The following is a 19,573-nucleotide window of genomic DNA, read 5'->3' on the forward strand; positions in this document are numbered from 1 at the left end:
TTGGCTTTGCTAGAGTTAAACCACAATACTATGTACTTCTGTGATGGCGTAAAGTTAAGAGACAATTTTTGAAAAAGGGGCCCCTTTGCAACTCTTTGAGATTAACATTCAGTAATAGGCAGTTGTTTCTTTTAAAAAACAATAATTTACCTTAGGCACCCGAAACCATTACTCGCTATGCTAAATGTAAGGTGATATGTTTTATTTTCACAAATTTAAAATATCCAGTGTAGCTCTGAAGCCTGAAGTGGAAAAAAGGTCTTCTATTTTCTTTCCCTCAGGAACAGAGTTATGCTGAGAATGTGTGAGCAGATAATAGCCTAATTCAAAACTTCAGGCCAGATGTCTTCAAAATCATACTATCACTCAAATTAGTTAAAGCATAAACAAACATTTGTGACTGACGTAGCTACTTCAAATAGGCTAATGCCTCAGTCAGCGTTACTCATTTTGGAACAGACTGAGAGAAAGCAGAATCAAAATGAAGAAGTTACTTGTGTTTGTCTCTTCTTTGGCCCTGATGACCACTTTTACAGGTAGGAGTTTATATAAAACAAACCTGCGTATATATGTAGAGCTGCAGAGCATACTATAATAGTATTTGTTCATCAATACAATAACCTTGTATTTTAGTATCTTCATATTTCATTTTTAATATTTAACTATTTTTATATTGCAGGCTTTCCATGATTTGATTTTAAACAATCATGCTATTGTATTCAATATTTTACTCTCTGCATTACCACACTGTAGTCATTTATTGTAAAACAAAAAAGTTTAATTTTACTAGCTTACTATTTTAATATTATTTTACCAAGGTCCTGCAACCTAAATGTTCAATGCAATCTCTCCTTTGCAACAAAAGTCTAACTCATTACTTTGAAAAATAATCCTAAAAAGTAAAGCAACACAGAAAAGAACAAAGAATTGGAAGAGTTACTAACATCCGTGGTTAGATGGTGCTGTTACATTTTCTCATCTTAGAGAGTAATATGAATATGTAGGGTTTGCTTCATACTGGTCGAACTACAGAAAGCGTAAGTATAAAAGTGGTTTAAAATTCCACTCATATCTCCTGGAACGCAATATCCCCTGGGAAAGGGCTGTAATGAAAGAACACTTTATATATAGACAAAAATCAGGTTTGGAGACATTTCATTTTACAACTGACAGATAAAATATTAACCTTTTGGTAATTTCTGCTTTTCTGTCTTTAGACACTTCACCAATTTTGACTGAAAAAGATGCTAAACAGATTCTGAGAACTCGTCGTGAAGACAGACCAAGAAAAGCTGGTTTCCCTGATGAGCCAATGAGGGTGATTTATGCTATTCATTTTTAAATTACATTAACTAAAAAAAAACCCCCAACACCAAAACCCCCAAAACATTTGTGCTTAGTATTAAATTTCTATAGATTTAATTCCAAGCCATACGTCATGAATATCAACCTTTTAAGCAGCTGAGTTCTTCCATGAAATATTAAAAAACCCCTTTACATTCTTTCAGTTACTGTTAAGTAGCATTCTGTAAGTGCTGAATATTGCTCAGGAAATGTATGCCTGCAGAATGTGGAAATTATTTATCACGGTTCAAAAATGCCGATTAAATTATTGAGAAGAAAGTGGCTTTTCATTTATAGAAATGTGGATTTCATCAGGTTGTTCCCGAAAACTAAATAACAGGAAATGTCTTCTGCTTACAGTACATTCTGCACTCAAGGCAGAAGGGAGATGTAGGTGTCAGTGGTCAGTGTGGAGATCGAGGTAGTTCTGAGCTAGCTTTTAAAATCACTTACTTTCATTCCCTTATTTATGAATGCTACAAATAGGATGGTTTGTTATGATATCGTAGAAGTTTTTAGTTTCTAGCTTAATGCAACAGCATTGTTTTTGCACGCAATATTTACATTTATTTATTTCTAAACCATATTAAAGTAAAAGAATTAAAGAGCCTTCTGTTTTACTTGCTTTGACAAGATGTAACGTATAATTCTGCACTTCTCAAGAGGTACTTAAGGTATTTTAAAATTACTGCCTATTTCTTTCCAAAGTAAATAAACTGTGCTAAAATTACATGGTTCTGAAGAGGCAAAACCCACAGAAGCTAGAAAGCACACAATAGATTGTGCATGTATGACGAATACAAGGGGCTCAGTTTAGCAAGGTGCTGAGCACTTCAGAACTCTGTGGGACATGAAGGGTGCTACCTACCTTGCAGGACTGAGCTCAGTGTGTGCCAGGATTGTGGGGACAGCTCGTGGTTTTCCCTTTCCAATGGTTATTGTATACCAGCCAAAAAGAATCCATCTGGCCATATGCCACTCCCGATGTACACCCTTCTTTGTCAAGTGTGACAGCCACAACAAATCAAAGCTGTCACAAGAATATTGCACCATGCTTGTTAACAATCTTGTACAATGAAAGCTGTACAACAGAGCCAAAAACCAGAAGGCACGGGCTTCACCGCTGCCCACAACATTGAGGATTGGGTTGATTTCTAAGCTGTTGTTAAATGAGCCTTGTAGTTTTTGAAAATTAGCAGGAATACAGCTCCTATCTATGCTTATGCTTAATATACCACGACGATTATATAATATGTTATGTAGTAAATGTAACATATATTAAATACAAAATAAATAAAATAGTAGAGAAGTTGGATTGGGTTAAATCCTGTATTACAGGAAGTTACATGCGTACAAACAACACTCTTAGTCATATGGTTTAGTTTTAGGTAGTCCTGCGAGCAGAAGGGAATTGGACTCGATGATCCTTATGGGTCCCTTCCAACTCAAGATATTCTATGATTCCATAATTCTAGGTGGGGAGTAGAGGGAGCTAGGGCTAGAAAAGCATTCGATTACTGACCTCTGCTGCTCTGTCCTTGCCACTTTCCATCCTACCACGATTAGTAGTAAACACTTGTTGAGAAATTCCAACCTTCTTTTTCTTTTTTTTTTTTTCTATGCAGCAATGCTGGCTTTCTGTAACAAAACCCAAACATAAGAGTATTTGTTTTCCTCACTAAATGTCAAGGTTTTCAGTAGAAAGGGAAATATCTTCTGATAAAGAAACTACCCCCCCGCCCCACCATGTGGAACATGGAGATTTTCCCTTGTGAATGGAAGTGCATGGCTGCTGCGGCCCTGTGCACAGTTCTACCACCAGCTCAAGGAGAAAAACTCGTTTTGTATGGATTCTTTGTAGCAGAATGAAATGAATGCTGGGATGAACCCACCTCTGTTCATCTATTTTAAGCAAAAGCTGTTTGTACTAGGCCAGATCATGCTGAGCTGGGGAATTGAATTTGCAATTCTTTGTGACACTGTTTGACTTCCACAGTGTTGTTTCAGTCAAAAAGCCTGTTCAGTTACAGACAGCAAGATCTGCTATCTTTGATTATTTTAAAAATGTCACTTATGTTATCAGCATATTTTAATCTTACTTTGACCAAGACTCTGCTTTTTATCATGTGGCATCTTCTCAGTCGTATAGCCCTGTTCTCCGCAAGTTCATAATGCAGTCTCACGGAGGGATTTGAGCCAAGTCTCCCTGTGCTGCGAGGACAGAAAGCACAGTAAAAGGCAGGACACAAATGCTTCCTGCTGGCACCCAGTGTACCAACCCTCTGGTCAGCACAAAGAGCAGACAACTGGATGACAGCAGGAATACTTGGCCAGTGCAAAGGGTTTACACTACAGCTTCCATTCCTACAATGCCTACTGTGCAAAGCAATGGGGGTATATTTTGAAAAAAATGTATCTAGTGTTCACAAAGCTTATGAGCCTACATGCACTGGGACTGAAACTTTTTAAAAGTAAATTTTCTTCCTGATGGAGGGCAAGGTTTTGGTACACAGCCCACTTTAGTTTGATAACTTGTTGCTTACACCAAAAAACCTACAAATTGGTACGGGAAATTCACATTATTTTATGTATCACAGAAAGACCAGTCAGCACTGATGCATGCTACTTACTAGAACCCTTCAGAGTACTGCCACATGATCCTCTAAGGGGTTAATGTTTTTTAATCAGCAGGAATCAATTTTCAAAAGAGGCTACAACAGACCTATCTGTGAGAATCCTTCTGTACCCTCAGGACCAACAGAGGCTTCTGTGTCGATATGCAAATAAGAAATGTGGATGCAGAATTCCTAATTTATGAATATTGTTGTAAAATTCTTGCTCAACACCTTTACTGATCTGGATGATGATGTCATTCATTAAATATTGCTAGGTTGGGTCAAGCTAACTAGCAACACCATTTCACTATATTTGATAATTTTAAGGGGTAAATTAATTGCTCTTATATAAGCTGTAAAATTCTCCTGATTCATTGGCCTGACATTAGACTTGAGTGATTACATAATTAAATTACATTTTCTTTTCTTTAAATAGGAGTATATGCTTTACCTCCAGCGCTTGGAGCAGAGATCAGAAGAACAATTCCTTGAACACTGGTTGAATCCACATTGCTTCCCACACTGCAACAGGGATTTAGTGCATCCAATCTAATGGTTTTGCCTACCCTGCAATCGGTATATATATTTCTTTTACAGTGCGCATTTCTTTCTTCGTAATAAAAGGCAGAGCCACAAACTGGCAGAGGAGAGAAAACCAATGGCTGGAGGAAGTACCTTGTGCTGAAAGGTGTCTGGCGACAGAGCAGTGGCAGGGAACATAAGTGCCCTAGGCATCAACTGTGTCACTGTACTTCTGTTCATGTTAATAAAACATTGGGTTATGCATTTCTGTGCTATATGGATATAAGTTGGTGACTGCACAACATTCTTATTAATGTTGCTTCAGATTGCTCCTGTTTCTTTCCTGTCTGCTTGTGCTCCTTTTCCAACTCATCTATTTAAGTCTTGTACTTGTTCACTTAGCTCTCAGTAGGACTGTGGCAGGATTAAACTCATAGTTGTCATCCCTGAGATATTTAAGATGCAGTCTGACCTGCTAGGAGTTGAGCCTGTTCTGCAGTATCTCAGCTGTAATAATTTGCTAGCTGCTGATTTTTAAAGTGAAATTCACTATTTAGTACACATGCTGGTAAACATTAACAGAGAACATTTTCACAGAGCTTGCATGGATCATTAGTTCTGTTTACGATTTTCAACATCAGTGTAATAGACAGCATCATTTGCTTTATTGCCCCTGTTTATCATATGCATCATAGAGTTCAATGGGAAAATATACTCCAAAGCACAGCTCAGAGGCACTACTCACAAGCCAGTCGGTGACAAAATGACACATCCCAATAGTACTCCATGCACATTAGGTTTATGATGTGGTCACCCGTTTTTTCCTTGTGTGTTTTGCATGCAGTATCAACTTATCACTACATTAAAAAAATGTGATGTATTGAGGTAAGGAACATACAGGATTGTAAAAGGTAAGTGTTAATCATAAACTCTGCCAATTACCCAATAGCCATTTGTGATGCTAAAAAAAGAAGATATACCTACATCTGTATATTTTTATAACAGGGTAAGCCTTCCTGCTTACATTCTTTAAACAGACATGAAATTTGTCAGCTGGGATAAATTTGAATCATCACCATAATAGTGATGCTATATCACTCACAGTTAACTTCTTAACATAAAATTTGCAGATTTAGCTCCATACTTTCAAAAGCATTGAAGCAGTAGAATACAGAGATGGTGTCTGTCAGGGCTGATCTGTTTCAAAAGACAGAAAGTTTGTCTGCCTAAAATTCTGCTATCTGTTTGTACCTGTACATATCTAAATACCTTTGAAAATCTGGATGTTGTGGTAGTCTTCAATGGAACTATGTTAATCCACAATAAGCCAAAGGTCTGAAATTTATTTAGAAACAAAAACATAAAATTCCCAAACCTTAGCCCTAGGAGGTAAGTTGGCATTTTTCAAAAAATCTTCCAGCTGAGACACAGTTGAAAGCTGGCTCAGTTAGCTATTGTAATTCTTCACAATAGCTGCTCACAGGCAATTGTGAACAATTAATGTTAGAAAAGTGCTTAAATGATTTGAAGCCCTTTAAATGTTATTAGTATGGCCAATGTCAGCATGTTTTTTAACTATATTTTCTTTTTTTTTCTGCAGATCTCTTCATGGGAACTGAAGAGGATATATACTATGATTGTGTTGAGGACAAGATTATTCCTGCATTGGCTACGTGCTCATTGTAGAGCTGAACCTCTTTGCAATACAGTGCAATCCTAGTGATATAGCAAAACTTCCAGCTATAAATGGCTAGATATGTTATATACCACCATATATTTTCTACCAGTAATGATTGCATGCATGAACAAATAAATCAAGGGTTTCCCCCAGTCTCTGAGGTATGGGCAGGAATAAATCAGTGATTAGTTCTAGAATATGCTTTTTAAGGGTACAGCCGTAGACTGTCTGCAGCAAAAGGAACTTAGAGGGAGAGGTCCACAGAAAATTGGAGAATATAAACATGAAGCGAAGGCCAGCTTTCTGGACTTTGGGGGAATCCTTAATTACAGTTTTTTAGGTTAAATAACAATATTATATGAAGACATAACATTTGTGCAACACTAATCTATGTTTAATTGCCTGATGAGTATTTCATGTATTGTTTTATAATAAAAGCTTGATTCAAACCCATTTTCAGATGATTTTGTTACCTTAGTCTCCCATACTGTATGCTGACAAAAATCACTGGAAGTGAGGCTAGTATTGTGAAGTACTAAGGAAACGTCAGAGGACTTTTTAGGATTAGCAGCTGGGAAGCACTATGGTGCAGTCTAATCATTTTGTAGTTTCTCTGCACAACTTTTCCCTTTCCTTTATAATTCTGCCAGGTCAGGCACAAGTATCCAGCCATCCCTTTTCTGCCTGCGTGCCTTTATAACTTATGCCTTGGTACAGAATATCTTGTACAGTCAGATAGTAAACATATGATGTCTGCAAAACAACATGTCTTGATGGCTCTTACGTGACTGTTACGATCTGTAATGGCAAAAGAATTAGTTATGAACGGACCAAAGTAACTTTCAGAGTTCCTCACTGCAGTCACACTAAGAGCCTGAGGACTGGTAGTAAAATAAAACACAATTTTATGAAGATACATAAGGTAATTACTGTTGCCACAGAGCATTTGATAGGCTGAAATAGATCAACAGTCCTTCTAGTATACTTTCCTTCCAGTAAGAGAGCTCTCCTAGATGACTCCAAGGAAATAATTTAAATCTCAAAGCATCAAAGGCTTCCTTTCCCCTACTGTCAAGATCAAATCATAGATTAAATCTGGGAGTGTAAAAACGTATAATCAGGCTGCTATTGTGTGCTTCATTCATAATACTCTCAATACATAGATCTCAATTTGCATATCTCTATTGAAGTTAAAGTCATTAGGTGAAATCCTGGCTCTGTTTTTTTCTTGTGCAGTGAAAAATTCATGCCGATCCCAATTATGTCAACTTTCACCCAGTGAAAGTCGATTTAAGTACTTCTCGGGAATAAAAGAACTCCCACCTAGTTATATTCAGTCATGAGTTAGATAAGTAGTAAGGTTAAATAGTAGCTTCTAGGTCTACCTCAGTAACACTGAGCTAATCCTAAAGCAAACACGTGGAACAGAGATTGTTTATTGTTTTTAAGTTTGCTTTTCCACATTAGGGCTGAAGGATCTCATATAGGTATCTCCAAAGAAAAGTTAAGTATTATTAAGTCTAATTTACAAGGGGAAAACTACAAACATCGAAAGGTGAAGTACTTCCAGGTCCCTGTTCAATGTTCTCTCCCACTTCATAAAGGAAAAAAATTTGGTACAGTGTTAATAGTCGTTAGCCCACATTTGTGTCAGGCTGATTCATCTAGCCAATGAGCAAAAGAGCCAACCCATATTTGCACTCAGATTCAAATCAAAACCATTACCAGTGTTTCTAGAATTCCAGCACTTAAGGTTCTTTACAAAAGTAAACTCTCTGGTAGAACTGACCATTGAAGTACCTCCTGGTCCATCAAGAAAATAAAAACAGCAGACACCATATAGGAAAGTTTGAAACAGAGAATAAAGGGAGAAAAAAGTGTAAAGAAAAAGAGAGAGAACAGAAAATTATGATGGTAAAGAAGAAAAACCTAGACTGAAGCCTATCAGTGCCTCTGTAATCCTGTGATCATGAAGAACATAGCCAAGGTATTTCTTTCTAAGACATCCAGCTCTTCTGCCAGATTTAAGAAGCCAAGTCCTCCATTCATACAAAAATTAATTTGGGCCCTGCAGTAAACAGAGAAACACCCTTCAACCTACCTGAGAGACAGCCAAAGAAGAGGAGGCCATCACAGCACAGCAGACTTTCAGAAGTTTGCTCAGCACTGGCAAACACTGAAGTCTGAAGAGAGAGGGAAGGCATGAGTGTGACTGCTTTAGACTATTGCCATGGATGTAGCAACCCCTCATCCTGCTTATTAAACATTTCTGTATGTCCATAAAATATATACAGTGTTTTGCATGTAATCCAGTGGACTAATAAAAGAATAGGATCTTAGGGTCAGGTTAACTGAAGCATTTATTATGACTCAGCAGTGAAAAAACTCATACATAATTAGCATAGGAAGTTAACACTGCATAAACACTATACTTAGTTACAGCTACAGAAATTATGTAATTAAGCTTTTTTCAGAGTCTTTCAGTGTGGCTGCTCTACTGTGTTTTTATTCTCTTCCTTTACACAGATCTTTCCTTCAAAGCCATGCTGTGCTTGAAATCATCTAAAGTTGAACTAGATCAAGTGTGTTCAAGGACTAGTTGGAGGTTTATTTTTGTCCATGTCTAAAATCTTGGGGTAAAATGCTAGACTTTTATACATGCATGCAAACCATTAGCCTTCCTACTGGGTGAAGATTTATGATAATATATATGACATTAAGTAATTAGAATTTGCATGTGAAAGCCATGAGAGGGCTTAATAAAAAAAAAAAAAAGGAAGAACAAGTGTTCTTAAAGTTGTATACTGAAGATGTGAAAGTTGGCAAAATAGTTGATTTCCAAATGCTTTTACAGAAAAGGATTATAACAGAGTTGGGAGAATCTTTCATCTATGAAAGAGATAAACATATCATTAGCTTTAATCGCTGACGTTTTATATTCAGTGTCTGCTCTTTGTCTTTTCTCATCTGAAAAACTGCCCACTAGATGCCACTGTTTCTGCACATAAACGGCATCACAGCCCTCAATGGCCGTCTGACTCAAAATACTTCATCCCTCTTTCTCCTCCCTTGTTTTTTCACTCCTTTTCTTGAAATGTTCAGCTCAGATGATTGAAAAAAAAGTCACCTCTAGACGGTAAAAAAAAAAAAAGACCCTTTAGCAAATGGCTGATTTTTTTCTCCTTTGGATCCAAGATTACTGTGAATGCGGATGTTAGTGTGGTGTCTGCCTGGTTATGTGGGTGTGCTTAATTATGCCATGAAAAGAAATGGTTGAAAGTTTCTACACAGCACATCGTAGTGGCTTGTGAATCTTTACTGTCTGCCATTCACAGATCCTAAGAAAGGATTTTGTGTGTTTGCAGAAACTCTTCCCTCTCAGAGTAGGTCCCATTTGATCTATCTTGAGTAACCCCAAAATGTAAGCTGCAGACTAACTAATTGGTAAAGGCATCACTCTTCACGGCATGACATTATCTTATTACGTTTATTATCCTTAGCAGCTTGGGGGACTATGTGTTAGGTGCTGTACAAACCCACACTGAAAAGGCAGACTGTGCCCAGGGCCTGAAATGTAGTACCCCTCTATAAAGAGTCGATAAATAATATCTACTCTAATTTAAATATACAACAACTCAGGGAAAAGAGACAAAGGCTGGAATTTTTGAAAGCATCAGCTTGTTCAGCAAGGCCAAGACTAAAAGATTTTATCACAGCCAGATAAATAGTATATGAAGTAGTTATACTATTGCCACTAAGCAATTTGGCAGTTCAACTAATTGGCTGTTTCTACCAGACTGCCTTACCTTTCAGGAGAACGTGCACTAGAAGTACTTACTTACTAAGACTGGAATTTCCAGAAATTTCACTGAAAGCAAGTCAATCACTTGCTTTATTTGAAATTCACTTTCACAGTGGTGAATGTAATGGAAAATGCAAGATTAAACTTACCAGTTTGTAGTTTAGATGATAGAGTATTTGCCTGCTTCTCATGGAGGCCGAATGGGTGAGTCTACTCTTCTGTTCACGACGACAGTACTGCTTCTCTGGAGCATTTCTGAAAAATGAACGTGAAAGAGACAAAGCAAATGCCTGTAACAACCTGAAATGCAATAATGTGTATGGAAATGTTTCCCTGCAGCACTTTGGGCTTTTTTTGCAATAGTTACAGCCTTGTTCTGAATGTTAGAATCTTGTTTTGAATGAAGACTTCTGTTACTCTGTCTTAATGAATGAATGCATAAATAACTTCTGAAGCAGGAGTGAAATTGGATTGATTGAATGTGATCACTGCAGTAGGAATCTAGCTTAGGTGCTCAGTAAAAACTTATTTTTTAATGACTAAAGAGATCAGAGTGGACTTCAGAAGGTTATCTGAGCCTTTTATGGTCTACAAAGAGTAGAAAATCTTGTGAGAACTATGTGTCTTGAGATTTCTGGTATGTGATTAGAAATGCTGAGTGATCTGTCTCCTTTCTGGCATTTTAATCCTTTTTCAGGTCTGGGGGTAGAGATGTGTACTAAAATGAAAAACAGTAAAAAGCAGAAAAGCTTCAATGAACTTTGAGCTAATACAACTATCCTTATTCTATCAAATAGGCATGTCCAGCCCAGTGTAGGCTCAACATGAAACCAAAAGTTTGAAGCACTAGTATTATTCCAAATCTCAAGCTCATCTTGGTACTTCCTGTCTTTTTTTCAGGATATTTCAGTGATGATCAGTTGAAGGACAACTTTTTTCCAAATTTGGGGGGATTTGGATCTAAGGATCCATTTGGGCATCTCTCTTTTTTGCACAGTGTATATAACACAAGCATCACACACATACGTTTATTAAACTGAATGAGCCAACCTTAAATATAGGAGATCTTAGACCAAAGACAAAGTGGGGCAGAATATTGCTTCATTTTGAATTTTTCAGAATAAAGAGCAACTATTGAGTGGCTTCAAAAAATGAATTCAGCAAAATGCTCCAAATGTTCAGAATATACTTGGCTTAGAGATTTGCTCTTAAACTCTTTTGGTGTGACTCTGAATATGTGCCTATAGTGCCTATAAAACCGAGGCCAGAATCCAGTCCACAAAATGCCTGGATTATCAGATCCACAGCACTTCTACTGTCCAGACACCAACAGAGCCCAATATTCCACTTAATGCAATCAGGATGTACTTCTATATACTTCCCATACACTGTATAGGATTAGTTCCAGCATCAGTAATAAACTTCAAGCAGATGAGAAAAATTATTCACATACATAATTATTTGCAGAATAAGAGCTTGTCCTGGTTATTTAAGAGATATAGTTCTAGTACATAGATTTACCCAGTTCAGCCAGCAGATTGCTCATGTTTTGGTGGGCCAGTTTTACTTTTGGCCAAAACCAGGCCTAACAGACAAAGCTCAACTACTCTGAGTGTTGTCACAGCCTTTATCGATCAGTTAGAGGCACAGCTTAAACTAAGCCCTGCGGAGTGACGGGTTTGCCCCTTTCTGGTTGGGAGACAATGGGCCAAGCAATGTCCATAAGATGACTATAGTAGAGCTCACCTACCCCACAGGGATCCGAGGTGTGATCAGTCATGGGTGATTTAAATAAACAGGGTTTGCTGCATACCTGCATAGACAAAAAAGCCAAACATAAAAGCAAGCCTTAGCAGTAATAGGAATGGATCAAATGTAAATAAAAAATTCTTAAATTAATAATGAACAAAGATGGGATTTATCTGCTCTTTCTAGGTCATGATTCCTTTAATCCTAAAGTAGATTCTCAAAATAGGCATTCTACTAGTGCCTATTTCTTTTCATTGATTATGGAGGGACCTGAAGTCTATAAAAATTATAACTGAGCTTTCTCAAAACCTGATCCTCAGTAATTATGCAGAAACAACAATTGTGTAGCACTGGCATGGCTATTTTTATGCTCAGACACCTGTGTTCGCAATACTTTGAGCATTTTACTCCCGGGGTTGAAAAGCATCCAACGCTTATGAAGTTCTGAATTTCACTTGGCAGCACCTTTGTCCATAGCTAACCAGAGAGCTAGGCAGGTGCCCGTGGAACATTTGGGAGGGAGAACCTTCACCCTCCAATCACAGAGCAATAGCAACATTTTCCTGTACAAGCAAATCTTGCCTAGGATGTGGCAGATCCTTCACAGCACATGGTTTGGCCTCACCCAGTCTGGCGTAAGAACAGAGCTCTCCCCTCCTTGCCCCAGCTCGCTCCCACTTGCTCTTTGCACCACTCAAGGATTGTTTCATGAGCTCAGCACCATGCAAGAAGTCTCCTTTCCTTGCAGAGCACAGCATCGATGCATTCCCCCAGGAGACCCTTTGCAATCATGGGCAAGATCTGACATTCAGAGTGTCATGATGAGGGGTGAGGTATGTAAAACCACAGGATTTTAAGCAAAGAAGGTATCGGTTTTACCTCAGACACACAAAAATCTGGAGTCTGAAATTAATCCAGGCTAATAGTATGGCCTTCAACTCCATTACTTTGGATGAGCTCGTGCTGGGAAGCAACTGGGGACATTGGGCAATACTGGTGACTACCATGTGATTCATAATGGGAGAAAGATTTCCATCCTACTGCTATGCTTCTGTTATCAAAAAATGGCTTATAAGCCTGCAAGTAATTAGCAGAGCACTTTTTTTTCTGGCAAAGACTCTGATCAAGGTTCTGGGAAAAAAAACAGTAAAACAGAAAGACTAACACTGAATGGCAGCCACAGAAGAGCCGCAAAAAGGGTTTTGCGCTCAATTTATTGGTGCCATGGTACGCACAGGAACAGCACTGGACTCTTGAATCTGTAGGGAATGGAACACTCCATCAAAACAGGGTCAGGCTGTTTCTGTGGTCATGGAAGAATACTAGTACGATAAATTTATAGGTCCAATGGAAGACTCTTTAGTTTACTGGGAAACGACAAGGTTGTCTGTGGCCAACTTGTATAAAATTTACTCCTTTATACCTTAGTTACATGCCATTGAATATTTACTCTGAGTCTGCGGATATATTTATCATTCATGCAGCATCCCAATCCATCAAAGAGCCCTACTCAGAGTAGGATGTGTTGGATTCCTCACTTTTCTAAAAATTAAAATTGCACAGCAATACTGTGCAGCTGTAATTTGATTTTCTAGTCTATATTAGGTTATTCTATACTGTCCTCACTGTGCTATTCTGTATTATCTACTGTTACTATTTTACACTACAGCTATACTATATTATTGTATGAATCATATTTCAAATAGGTCACCGTAGAGGAAACTCTCAGACTGCACAACAGCCAAATACCATGATTCACAATAATCAGAGGCCTTGAGCCTGAAAAAGAAATAATTTAAAAATATAATTAAAAAATGAATATTCAGGGCCTCATTCTGTAAAATATGAGTAAATCTTGCCCATGGAAGTCATCCAGTGAACTCCAACCTTCCACAGGAGTAAAGTCACTATGGTACATGGTACTCAAACACTTTTTTTTCTGTTGTTACCAAATACAATTTTGGTAACTCCTAAATATACTCATTTCCTTGCTAACACAGAAGGGTCCAACAGGCTGGTATTACAGAATATTGTCTGGGATGGATCAAGGTTGAACTGCTACTGGTCATCTCCTACAGTCACACGAAGAAACCAGAATCTCATCTTTCATTTAGAAAACATGGTTCTAGCCCCCATGGATACAAGAAAAAGCTTGAAATATGAATTCCATACGGCAGATTTTGCCTGTGCCTTCAGGGAGGGAGCCATTCCAAGACATGTGACGTACCTTGTTTTTTCCAGTTCTGACATTTATTGGCAATTCTAAGGAGGGCCAGGTTAAAGTCTGAGGGCAAGAGGCAGCGTGGGACACCATGGTAGGCCATAGCTTGCTTTCATTCAGCCCTGTCAACCATGCATGTACAATTAATCATTTTCCAATTGTGAAAACCATAATCAAAGCAAAAGCAAAACAATAAATGTAGTAGATTTGTGTCTATGTTTATTTTCATATATGTATATATTTACAGATATTTTAATGTACTCTAAATTATAGAAATTAAGCTTATGTTTCAGCAGTGGATGGATCTGAATTGCATTTCAGCATTCCAGCTGCAGAAATTAACGTTTTCAAGAATGTTTTCTGCCCAGAGTAATTTATTTTTAAGTCCTTAACATTTGAGGGCATTTCAGTGATACACAAAGTTTTGCTGCCATTGAATCTATAGCACTGGAGGAGGTCGGGGGCGGGTGTGTGTGTTAATATTTGGCCATAGCAGAAACAAAACTTTTTTTTTTTTTTCCCTTCTTCTCTGTTTACCATTTGATGCTTTAGAGCTGCTCAGGGAAAGAGAGAAAAATGTCTTCTATTTCACATTGCACAGCTGTTGCACTGCTGGAGAAAAACATTTTAAATATTAATATGGCTTTGGGGCTAAAAGCATTTCTTAAGAGGCACTTCAATGCAATGAGTTTCAGCAAAGTGAACAATCACAAAAATAGAGTCAAAGACCAAAATCCCTCCAGCTGATAGTAAGCCGATTTATTTATTTTTTGGTGCATGCCTACAGAACTCATTATGTATGATTGTATCAGTTACAGCTTTCCAGTCCAACCTCAGCAAAGAATCGCTCATAGATGCAATAGATTGTGACCTCTGGAGTCAGAAACATCTTCCTTTTCTCACCCCAAGCTTTAAGTGTGAATTGGACTATCTCAATTCTCTTCTCCACACCAGCTTTAGAGAACTGGGGATACTTCAGTGCAGTTTAGGGTGCTTTTATCAGCTGTAGAGCCTCCTCTGCTCGGTAAATTCTGCAGCTGTGGTTAAACTGCCCAGGGAGGTTAAAGCTTTCTTACCCAATACTACTAATGTGTCTAAGGGTGTGTATTGCAGTTGTTTCATTTAGGTCTGCTACAGGCCATCCTGTGTACTAATCATTCCAGCTGCACCTAGAGGTGACAGCCCAAAGGTACTCACAGTGTTTCATCCCACCCAAGAAAGAAAGAGGGGTTTCCCTCAAACAAAATAGTCTGACAGTAGATTTCAAATAGTGCACTCAACAGAGGGCACTGCTTTAACTTTGGCTAGGATCCATTCCAAGGAGGCATGATTCTAGCACGGATGGTATACTGACTGGGCTTACTAAGGGCTGCAGCATTATTGACACACTCAGACTGCTGACGCATCTTCAGCTCTGCTTTGAAAAGGAATCATCCTGCACAGTCTGAAATTCATGGCTGCCAAGGGGTAGGAGGCGGCTACTTCCATCATTTCAGTTGCTCATCTATTCCCTATTTACCAGGGATGACAAGTGATCAAGCCACCTAGTTAATTTATTCCCAAGGTTTTAATGCTGCCCCATATGCATCAACAGCTTTGCTATTGAAACCACACTCTCTCAAGAGCAGGTCTGAAGTGACGAGCACCTGCGGCTCCAGCCTGTCAGCAGCAGGACACACATGTGCCCAGAACAACTCGCCTGAGCAGAGGGAGAAATGGATTACAGCTCTGGGCTACACACAGTAAATCACCAGCACAGAGAGAGAAGCACAGGGACAACAGAAATACCAAAATGTGCTTTCTTAGAACATGACTCCTTAAATTAAACAGGACAAGAAAATACATGAAATGACAGCAAGGTCACTTTTTCCTTAACTGTTGCTCCAATTTAAGCCCACACATATGTCTCATTTATTTTCAACTTTGCTCTTCTGCTATCTCTATCCTGTAAGAGATGGTTACAGAGCATTATCAGCAGAGAAGGACTACAAAAGATGCTAGGTATTTATTAGCTTATGCACTTTTTGGTAATTTCCTTTTATTTTTGGAATTCAGTTACAGTGCCTAACGTTCCCTGCTAAAACTCAAGTCCTGTTATGGCAAGCAGTGTACAAACATCTCCCCATATAATGTTGCTATATATTAGGTAGACAAACTTACTAACTTTGGACTGCAATGGCTGTGTTCACCCATGTGGTGACAGGGTTGATTAGATGTTGCAAGCAATTGTAGTGGTTACTGAAAATCAGGGAGATCAGCATTTACCATAACATTAGCATTCAGACATTGTTCACTTCACTTGCCTCATGACCAGATTTTACTACCTACAAACCTCACCTTCTGATCTCCTTTGCTATCAGACGAACAATGCATGCCATTGCTCAAATTGATTGTTATTAGGCTGGGGTACTTAGGAACTATAAATACATCACCTCAACTGTCCTAAAATTTTTAGGGTGGAATAATGAACTGCACGCTCTGAGCAAACCAGCAAATAAAGTATCTTAATTCTGCTTAAATTAGCACTGAGAGTTTGCATTTAACTAAAAAGCTCTATAACTGCACATTATTATGTATTGAGTCACACTTTCAATAGAACCTTAAGATAATATTGAAGATATAATGCTTCCAAAAATGCAAGCTCACATTAAGAAACTCTGTGCACCGCTCAATTAATGGAGACCCAGCCTCCCCAAACCCAGGAATAAGGCAGTCTGCATGTATGCGGGCATGGAAAATTGCTCCCCCAAAGTTTATATAAGGAAAATAGAATTCACTATTCTAAAAGGAGTGTCATAAAGTTTGATGTGCCTATTTCAAAAGCATTTGGAACAGATATTCCCTCCCTCTAACCAGACAGAAATGTCTTTGCTTCCAGCTTTAATGCCAACTCCAGGGGCAAAAAAAGGGAATTACACTTTCCAGCATTTTGGAGAACATGGGGCAAAGTTGGAAGGAGCCTATGTGGGAAGAAAGCTGAGGGGGATGTGATGGGAGGGAGCTAGGGCTGGAAACAGAAGACCTTTGGCTGTATTTTGATTGAATCGGGTGAGGCCAGCAGGGACAAACACTGGGCTGGTTTCTGAGAGCAGAGTTTCTGCCTATGCTCTGTGTGGAAACAGTGTCTCAGCTTTGCTCTTTGATCCTTCAGCTTAATTCAATCCAGGGACAAATCAGAGTGAAACTGGTGTGTGTAGGTGCAGGTGTGCACATACGTTTGGGGGGATGGATGGATGGAAGGAAGGAAGGAAGGATGGAGACAATGGGCAATCGGTGCTGCCCCTCTTCCCAATGTTTCATCCCTGCACTGCCCAAGCCAGCTCCCATTGCTGTCACACCTTTCCAGGGCCCACATCTGACACACAGAGGGCCATTATTTCCAAACCCAAGCGCTTATAGAAGCAGAGATTTCAATCATGAGAGCTGATGCCTGATTCCCTCATGACATTGCAGTTTCACAGGGTGGTTGCAGTGCCAAGGGACTACATGCTCTAGTCACTCATGAACTGGCTTGCTCTGGGGCTGCCCAGCCCAGCACAACTGTCTATTTGGCAGCCCATCCGTCAGTCAGCCTGTCAGTCAGTCAGTCAGGTAGTCCACTGGCATTGCCTGCTTGCCTCAGAACCATGTCAGGTCATCGCATCAAGTGATGGCTGTAACCCTGCCTGGCTTGTGTCACTGCACTAGTCTGAAACACCAAGCAGAACTGAGTAAAGATTAATTCAAACTTACAGATGAACCCAAAGAAAGTTTCTGTTACTGATAACAGGCCAAACCAAACCTGCTTATGGGACAAACCAGTTTTGCAGTGAGACTGTGCCAGACTCAGAGAAGCCCAAGGCAGCATAAAGTACTTCTTTCTCCCATGCTCTGAGGATCTCTTGGCCCATAGTGGCAGTGCCTCAGGGATTATTGTTGGCACAGTCCTTTCACACTGCCTCCAGAGCTATTGTCCTGTGCTGACCGAGAAAGAGTCATCCTGTCTCATAAGAGGAAAGCAGATGAATTGGCAGAGAAGGGGCAGTGGACGCCAGTCTGAAAGCACTGAGGGTCTGCCTTCTGATTGTGTTTGTCCACCTACAAGACATACGTTATCCCCTCTGTTGAAGCCCCTGAACTATGGTCCATAGGCCCCTGAAAAGTGACCCACAACAAATAGCTAGTATAGCAATCTCTGGTTTAGTCCATATCATGAGAAATGAGAGACTGCCACAAACTGTCTAAATAGAAATTTCTTTTTTCTGTCCCTAAAATGAGTCTGTCAGGATTACACACAAATGCCAAAAGGCTGTTGCAAAGAAAACCCAGAATACTGAGTCTGTCGGCCTTTTTTGCCTAGTGGAGAAGTTTACATTGCGTTGCATGGTTCTTCAGTTCGATATTGCTTCTACTTCAAGAATCGGGAACTGTGCTTAAAGGAAAAGGTGCTATTTTAAATTAATTGAATTTTTAATTGTGTCTCATGTAGCTGTGTCCACTTAGCTCCACTGTCTGTGTGTCTTTGTGTTTTGATATATGGCAACAATACCGAAATACTGCAGTCTGGGATATGAAGTGGCTCAGTGGAGGAGGATATAAACCAGATGTGTAACATATCCAGTGTGCACTCAATGTACCTCCTGTGACCTGTCTGGAGATGATACAAATACAATCATTTTTTGAGACAAAGAAATAGAAATTAGCTCCAAGAGCAGGGAGGGAATATAACAGACCAGAGCAGTTCAGAGAATAAGAAATCATTTCAAGCTACCAAAAAATAAAAAAAAAAGGCAAGAAAGAGCACATTTTTTCTACAATTTTCTAAAATAAACAAGAAGCTAAGTGTCTTTCCCCTGTGTTTTGATTAAAACCATGAAGATAATTCTCTGCAGGAACCTCCAGTTTGTTTCATAGAATCTTTTGTTAAATTATGTGTATGATTTCTCAGAGCACAGTTACAGTAAAGCTGTAAGCCTTACTGTCACCTTCAGTTTTATCCTAATAGTGCAAGTATTTCCCATTGGACCAGATTTTAATAGAATGATAGTACTCTTCATGGTAAGTCCTAGCAAGCTGATTTTGGAGGTTCCATCTGAAAATAAAAACCTCACTTCAGGACAATTTTTTTCTCCAACAAGGGATTTTAAGTTGAATGGCCAGACCCTCATTTGTTATAAAACTGGACAGATCACTGACTCCATGGATATCAAGGCATATCGGCCTCCACTGTGGCAGGGGAAAAAATATAACAAATCTGTGTAACAGCTGACACCCAAATTCTGCTGCCCTTACTGAATGGGCTGATTTGTGGAACACAGTGATATTAACTGCTAGCAAGTGTCACAGACTCTTGCCCATTACGACCGAAACAATGGTAGAGAATGAAATATGTGGAGTTTGTTAAGCTGTTTGGCACCAGCCAACTGGATTCAGAAGGTGCATCTAACCAGCAGTAGTTATCATCAGCTCTGTGATAAAACCAAAACAAGCATGAACAAATGCAAAACACTGACCTGGAAGATTTGTGTCTTTCCAGGACGATCCTGCATTTTTTCTTGTTCTGTTACTGGGTTTGAGGCTTCCCTTTGTCAGCGCATTCTGGTCTCAAGTCTTGTGTAAATGTGCCGCGCACAAGGGCTTTTTACATCACATTAAAGAAAAAA

General features: G+C 39.1%; 1 protein-coding gene across 1 annotated transcript; it reads left to right on the forward strand.

The window, feature by feature from the left end:
• The first annotated feature begins 464 nt into the window (after positions 1-464).
• On the forward strand, positions 465-6,533 carry C19H17orf67 (chromosome 19 C17orf67 homolog). The gene is made up of 4 exons (XM_050908619.1): positions 465-536; positions 1,218-1,318; positions 4,396-4,535; positions 6,082-6,533. The coding sequence occupies exons 1-3, from the start codon at positions 482-484 to the stop codon at positions 4,510-4,512; spliced, it is 273 nt and encodes a 90-aa protein (XP_050764576.1). The 5' UTR covers positions 465-481; the 3' UTR covers positions 4,513-4,535; positions 6,082-6,533.
• The last annotated feature ends 13,040 nt before the right edge of the window (positions 6,534-19,573 follow it).

Source organism: Gymnogyps californianus, chromosome 19 (genome assembly GCF_018139145.2).
Source record: "Gymnogyps californianus isolate 813 chromosome 19, ASM1813914v2, whole genome shotgun sequence".
NCBI classification, from domain to species: domain Eukaryota; kingdom Metazoa; phylum Chordata; class Aves; order Accipitriformes; family Cathartidae; genus Gymnogyps; species Gymnogyps californianus.